We start from the raw sequence: 7,330 nt of genomic DNA, 5'->3' as shown, positions 1-7,330 counted from the left end.
CCGTTCTCACGTTCATTTCATGCAAAAAAAATTTACCTGGACCCATAGAACTGTTGGAGGAAATGGCTCGAATAAAAGCAGCGATCGTGGAAACTTCTCAAGGTGACATTTATGTGTTTATTCACTTTCATATTCCCAGAGCTGGTCCATTCAGGAGTTTGAACCAGCTTGATATACAACGTGGCTGCTCATATATTTATAACTAACCGATCAATCATTGTGATTAATGCAAGCTGTACGACTTTAATCAGCCTGATGCTGCTGAGCTGTTTAATTCATCCGCGGCAAATATCCAAGTCCGAGTGAGGCTGGTAAAAGTTTTTGCGAAGAGTTCCTGGAGAAAAAGAACGACCAGTCGGTGTTTTTGTGCGGGACTCGTCGTCATTGTGCTGCCGCCGAGAAAACGTCTCCACGAGAAGCAGGACACATTACTCAGTCTCGTTTTTGTCCGTCTCCCAGCAAGGCACTAGAGGAGACATAGAGACAATATTGAAGTCCTGGGACGACAGGCGGTGTGCAGGAATGCTCTTTATCTTATTTGGGAGAGAGATGGATGACAGGTGTAAAGGTCAAACAGCTGCATGGAGGAGATACCAGCTGTGAGTGACATTACGGGAAGAGAATGTATGATTTCTTGAAATGCAATAACTGCAGTGAGAAGATATCAGAAGTGAAAGAAGCCATGCTGCCATCCAGTGGACATGAACAAGAACTTAAAATCAGCGTCTCTTACACCAGGTCTGTGGGGAGGGGGGTTGGGGGATTCAGTTTTTCTCCCATGCTCATGAACTCAGCCCAGTTTTCACGGAAGCCTCGAGAGTAGACCCCGGTGTCCACGACGAGCCCCCAGTAGGAGCTGCGAGCGGTCTTCTCTCTCAGGGCCAGGCGGGCCTCGCGCTCCGTCACGTTGAAGCTGACGTTGATGATCTGCACCAGCAGCAGGTGGAGCAGCCCGCAGGACACCATGCTGCTGTACCACGCACAGGTGAAGCACAGCGCAGCGCTGGAACACAGCCAAGAGACCAGAGGGTCAATACATATGGGTCAGTGCTCTGTGGTGTGCAGAGTACAATATGGAATTTGACTTTACATTGAAGTTAGCTGACACTTTTATCCACAGCGACTTTCAAAACGTGCATTAACTCAAAAGCATGAATCCTGCAGGCACAGTTCCATAACCCCAACCCGTTTAGGTGCTACTGCATTAGCTTAAGTGCTGCCGACAGAAGGTGTTTGATGGGCAAGAGCAAGTTTCCTGTTTTTGAAACAAATATTGATTGAAGCTTATTGCTTATGTTTTTAATTTTGAAAATAGTTATATCTTTATTTCTTTTTAATAATTGTTGACTTTTTGACTGACTATTCTGTTCTGCCTTAGGGTAAAGCAACAACACAATAAAGCGTTTCCACGGGGATTGAGTCATTTTGTGGCAAAAACCTGTCTCAGCAGAGCAGACTAATGGAGCTTTAGAATAAGGTAAATAGTGACTTTAATGTTAAACGTCACCTATCAGGCTATTTGTAGGCAATAGCACAGGTCTCAGATATATAGAAATATATAAAAAACATTTACGAAGTGTTTTACTCAAAATACCAAACAGATCATTCTAGCCATGCCTCATATCCCTCTATTTCACTTCCTGGTTCAAAAGTGCTGATTTTGGGGATAAAGCTTTAAAAAAGAAGAAGAAATTGATTTTTTTTAAAAAGGAGGGGTCTGAGCTCATGCGGGACCCGGCAGCTACCGTCTAAACTAAATGCTGCCGTGATGAAACGCCATATCATGGATTATCAAGGATCTGAAACAGTCTGGAGCTCAAAGGCTTTCTCTCTTGCCGGTTATACCACAAGGTGAGTTCCTTTTTACTTCCTGCTTCTTCACACACATGCTCTCCAGTACAGGTTAGCTCGAAGTGCTAGCGATGCTAATGTAAACACCGACCATAATACGTCCAAAACAGTCGGGCATTGTTTCTGAAAGCAACGTTTCTGATTGGGCCGTGGGTCCACATTTCAGATATGATGTCATATCGGACGCAAATCTGGATCAGCTCCGTTGTAGCCCGTTTTTAGAGATTTGGGTACGGAGGAAAAGAGAGAGGGTTTTATTTTCTGACGCTGCGTGAGTTCCCCGACACACCGGGGACACATTGATGTATAAAAGACATCACAAAGTGCATTTTGCATGATAGGTCCCCTTTAAAGTTGCAGCCCAGAGTGTTCAAAGAGTGTTTCTCAGTACCTGTACTGGTCGTAGACCCCGGGGCAGTACAGCAGGGCGGTGAGGAGCAGCTGATCCGGACACACGCTCCGCAGCACCAGGCTGATCCCGTACAAAGACGTCGACAGGAAGAGGAGGAGCAGAAGCAGGAAGCTGCGGTGATTGGCCAGCCCCACACAGCTGTTTATCCTGCCGGCACCGAGGGAGGAGACGCACAAACACACAAGTACACACACAGGCTGACAAATCATCGTACACTAAACACATGGGATGAAAGCAGGAAACTGTTTATAGTAGCTGCACATAATCAGTGTGATGTTCAACACACAAATATGGCTAATAAAGACACGACCGGTGTGACCAGGACAAACACCCATTCAGTCTTTAGATTTATTGAAAAACTTGTTGAAAAGACGAGCAGACGACAAACAAGAAGACCTCAGAGTTGAGATGTGAGACAGAGGGAGAATCAGGGAAGACAGGCGGAGTGAGAGGCTCTGAGGGGACCCACCAGACACAGTGGTGGTCCAGACGCCGGACGCAGACGCCACAGATCCGACAGTGCCCCGCCCTCGGGGGTCTCACCACTTTGCACACGGGACACCAGCTCCTACGGCCGCTTTCCTGCAGATCCGCCTCCTCTTGCTTCGCCGTTTCCGCCCTGTTGGCTACAGTCATCGTCACGTCGTGTTTCCCCCCGTTCACAGCAGAGTCTCTCTCTGCCAGAGGGCTGTGATACGTCACCGTGCTGTGGACGTCCTCTAGGTTCAGCCGCACGATGCCAGGGTCTCTCTTGGTGTGGAGAAGCGCCGCCAGGGTGAGCATGACCCCTAAAGTTACAACAGCCGGCTGGATGAGACCAAAATCCCCGCGGGGAAGCACCTCGGTGAGGAACAAGAAGTACATGTACCCGATGGAGAAGAGGGCGAGGCTGAGGAAGAACAGCGTGCGGCCCTTCTTGCGGTGGGTGGAGTAGTAGTACCACAGCACCAGGCCGGGCAGAGCGATCAGAGACACCACGCCCAGCAGGAAGTGGAGGGCAGCGATGTGAAGAAGCACCGGGAGGAGGATGAGAGGAGGGATGACGGACAGCTCCACTCTGCGAGCCCCCCCCCACAGCCAGGGCACTCGGATCCGGTCTGTGAAAACTGCAGCCACATGAGACAGGGACTCGGGTTTCTGAGTCTCCCTCTTTAGAAACCTGAAAGAGGAAGGAAAAACTTGAAGAGGGCGTAATCTGATGATCTTCAGGAGAAACCGATGTGACGCACGACAGGACGGGGAAAACGCAAAAAGCATAATAGTAGATATTTTCAGTTTGGATCAAAGCGGTCGACTACTGATCCACCGACCAAACCTTGTTTTTGCCACGCAGAGATAAAAGATGGTACGAGCTTCTCCACTTTGGGGATTTCATGTTTTCTGCTATTTAATATCATTGTAAATTGATTATACGGGTACGGGTGGCGCAGTGGTCTGTGCATCCGATCATCAGATCAAGGGGGAGTGCTGGGGAACTCCAGTTCGAAACCCGCTCCCGCCGTCACTGCGTCAGGCCGTTGTGTCCTTGGGCAAGACACTTCACCCGGATTTGCTCCTGTGGGTATTGTCCACAGTACATGTATGATACTAATGTGTACTTGTGAAAGCGCCTCGATGACCTCGAGGTGTGAAGATGGACGGTGTGACGCAGTGTGCTGTGCAATGATCATCAGATCAAGGGGTGAAACCCGCCGCTGCTGCGTCTGTAAAGCCGGTGTGTCCTTGGGCAAGACACTTCACCTGAACGTGCTCCTGTGGGTATTGTCCACAGTGACCATTGCATGTATAAAACATATGTGTGTAATGTGTATCTGTAAAGCGCTTTGAGCACTGGAAAAAGCGCTATAATAAATGCAAGGAATTATTATAGTTGAATTTCCGGCTGTTGATCGGACAAAACAAGCACTTGAAATAACTGTGATGGACAAAATGTGAGAAAAAAATAAGTAATGGATCAGTTGTACATGTAAATATAGACGGACATGTCCCTCACCGGTCACAGGCGTCGTCCAGGTCCTCGCAGTCGCAGCAGCAGGCGGCCACATGGCTGCGCTCCCCCAGTCTGTTCACATACTCGCAGCAGCACAACGTCTCCTCCTCCTCCAGATGCTTTTTACCACGCTTCTTCATGATGGACAGCCTTACAGCCTATAAAGAAAACATTAGAACCATTATCATGTTATAGATGAAACCACAGTAACAGACTCGTACTGTAACAGATTTCCACCATGCGACAGACCTTGCCTATTTGACCCCACCCAGTCCACCTTTCCCCCTCACATCTGTCACACATCTGTCACGCTTTACTGATGAGCTGAACCGTCCCACGGCTGCTGGCTTATTTGCACGCCTCTGATGGATCTGAGCTGAGGTGAGCGGAGGTATTGAAAGCATTTATAACAATCCCCGGTCTTCAGTGTCCCCTTCATCTCCGAGCACAGGCTAAGTGGGATTAATGCTGCGGCTCAGTTTAGACCTCTCTGGGGATCCGGCGCTGGTAAATGAGCCTCGGATTAGCAATCAATCAAAGCGTGACGTTGTGTTTTAGTATAAGTCCTCAGATGTTGATTAAAGGGTCAATACCATTTACCTGGTGAGTTCTTCAAGGCAACTTTGAAGTAAAGTATATAAAGAGAAGACAAACGGCTGCATGTACTGATAAATAATGTTTGCAAATGCTGCAGGGCTCCCAGAATATATTGAATTGCAGGAAGGATGGATGTAGCTCAGTAGGAAGACAGACAATGAATCTAAAACTATTTTGATAGCTGGTACTTTAAGCTTTTACGTTGTGAGAATGCTCTGCTTTTCTTAATTGTATGTGATAGTTAACTGAGTGCCTTTAGGTTTCAAAAAAGTGCTTAACAACATGACACATTGGGCTTTGGAAGTAGAGGGAAATAGTGATTTTGTTTGACTATTTTCATACATCTCATAGAGAAAACAGTCAATATTCAATCATTAAAGTAGTCAGCTAATTAATCACTAATGATGATTCCCGCTCAGGATGATGAATATCATATTTCAAGAGATTTACCTGCAAAGTGTTTGAGAAAGTTACCTTTAACTGTCATTTAAAAAAGTCCTTTACAGGTTATATCACAGGATTCCTGTTCAGCATGACCCTCCACATGTGACGACTGGGCCCCTGGGTGCTGTTAGGGCCTCACAGGGCCATTATCAAGCCCTGGGTTTGATAGATAGACATAGACATACTTTATTGTCATTTCAACAAGACACAGAGTGTACTATTAAAACGAAATGTCGTTGTACTGGCTTACAGGAACAGGCCAATATAAAAACTTGCTAAAATTGTACATATAAATAAATAATAGTGACGTGGTGCTGATAAAATTAAAGATAAAGTGTGCGTTTAAAATATAAAGACTTACTATACATATAAATAAAATAGACATACTATATAAAAAGTATGTGCTCTTTACACAGCGTAATGTAATCTTTATGTTACTGGTACTTGCTGTTCAGCAGTCTGATGGCTTGGGGGAAAAAGCTATTGCAGAATCTGGCTGTTTTGCTCTTAATGCTGCGGAACCTCTCTAATGTACTGTTTATTAGAAATTCAGCTCAAATGAAACTATAACTTATTATATATATTTTAAATGTATTTTGAGGTGACGTTCCCTTTAATCTCAATAACTGTCATGTCAACATAAAAGTTAACATGGATTCAGTCAGGCAGGCTCATTATGAACAGGAAATTGGACATATTAAGGTTTGTAGAATACTTTTTACCCATACACTTCATTTCCCTACACTACAAATACTGCTCTTATACATGAACTATTATGCTTTTCTTGAGTTGACAGGTATGTTATTTATATTTAACGTCTCCCGACAGCCCGTCTGCAGGTCACAGTTGACCCATATTATCACGTATCAAACCTGACAGCGCACAACTGCTTTAAAAACTCTTAAATGTGTGGCAGCAGAAACACACAACAAATGCTAAAAGCGTCAACATACCTACACATGCTGGTGCTTTGACAACACCGGGCTTCTCTACGGAAGTCTTCTCCCCGGTAACAGCTGCTATAATCGGGGTTAGTCTGAGCTACATGACCCTCAGTGGGCGGTGGAAGTCTCCAGAAACACCGCAGGTGTGGATAGACACCGGTCTGTGTTAAAACTGTCCCGGTTAGAGGGGTCTTACACCGGGTTTGGTCCTATCGGTTGGTCCGGATCCGGTTCCGCTGATGGAGGTGAGGGAGACGTCATGTGGCCACGCCCCCAAACAGTTTACGTCATGACGTCGTGATTGGACCTCCCAGTTAGCCATGTGTGAGATCATGCCTATTTTATTTGTGTATATGTGTTTTTAACTATTTAATATACACTGGAGACGTAAATTGTGAAACAAATAATAATTATGATGTCACTTCTTGCTATAGTTGAGTCCTAAATGACTTTGTAGTAAATCCCGAATAAAATAAAAATAGGATTTCAGACTGCACTCTTTTTACGACTCAATTTGTATTTCTCTTTTCATAAGAGAAGGATTTTTGCGAGGAACAATAATTGATCTAGCCTATTTCAATTGTATGAATAATATTATACATTCCACATACTGCTGAATAAATATAGTCTACTAAGTAACTTTGCAAAACTAGATATAACAATACAACTTAATTGGGGCCACTAAAGGGAAAACACCATCCTGTACACAACTGAGACCTTACTGCAGATAGACTGACTGACATACACGATAGTATTTCCTCCTGGAGTAAATAAGGACTTGCCACCTGTTAATAATTAAAGACAGTGTTGTATTTCACCTGTGATGAAGGAACAAAGACACTTTTGGCTAGGTTTTCCATTTCTGATCAGAGCAGAGTACAGGACATTCCTACCAGCCTTATAAATAACAAACTAAACAATAATCAGTAATCCTGATTGAATGAAATACTTCCCAGTGCCCTTAGTGGAACCAGATGTTTAATAAAGAGAGAAAGGGTTATTTCCCTTTGTCCCGGGCAAGGTCGAAACAGGTTATTCCCAAATCAAAGGAAGCATTACTATTTCATATCCTATGTATAATCATTAGTTGTT

At 44.8% G+C, this 7,330-nt stretch overlaps 1 protein-coding gene across 4 annotated transcripts; it reads right to left on the bottom strand.

The window, feature by feature from the left end:
• Positions 1-94: 94 nt before the first annotated feature.
• Positions 95-6,504, bottom strand: zdhhc23b (zinc finger DHHC-type palmitoyltransferase 23b). 4 transcript variants are annotated; one of them, XM_034108527.2, is made up of 7 exons: positions 6,248-6,504; positions 5,325-5,450; positions 4,257-4,411; positions 2,733-3,422; positions 2,243-2,410; positions 734-1,003; positions 95-466 (listed from the first exon to the last, which is right to left on the bottom strand). In XM_034108527.2, exons 3-7 carry the CDS (start codon positions 4,391-4,393, stop codon positions 433-435), a joined length of 1,299 nt encoding a protein of 432 aa, XP_033964418.1. In that variant the 5' UTR covers positions 4,394-4,411; positions 5,325-5,450; positions 6,248-6,504; the 3' UTR covers positions 95-432. The 4 variants fall into 4 exon arrangements, with proteins under 4 accessions (XP_033964418.1, XP_033964419.1, XP_033964417.1 ...); XM_034108528.2 differs by having other exon boundaries at positions 6,252-6,504; XM_034108526.2 differs by lacking the exon at positions 5,325-5,450.
• Positions 6,505-7,330: the final 826 nt, after the last annotated feature.

The sequence above is a fragment of the Pseudochaenichthys georgianus genome, chromosome 20, assembly GCF_902827115.2.
Source record: "Pseudochaenichthys georgianus chromosome 20, fPseGeo1.2, whole genome shotgun sequence".
NCBI classification, from domain to species: Eukaryota; Metazoa; Chordata; class Actinopteri; order Perciformes; family Channichthyidae; genus Pseudochaenichthys; species Pseudochaenichthys georgianus.
This window is presented reverse-complemented; position numbering and strand designations above follow the sequence as displayed.

Coding starts and splice junctions, on each gene's coding strand:
- zdhhc23b (XM_034108527.2), bottom strand. CDS start 4,393: ATGAAGAAGCGTGGTAAAAAGCATCTGGAGGAGGAGGAGACGTTGTGC. Junction 3,423..4,256: donor CTGGACGACGCCTGTGACCG/GTGAGGGACATG, acceptor TTCCTCTTTCAG/GTTTCTAAAGAGGGAGACTC. Junction 467..733: donor CCCCTCCCCACAGACCTGGT/GTAAGAGACGCT, acceptor TGTCTCCTCTAG/TGCCTTGCTGGGAGACGGAC.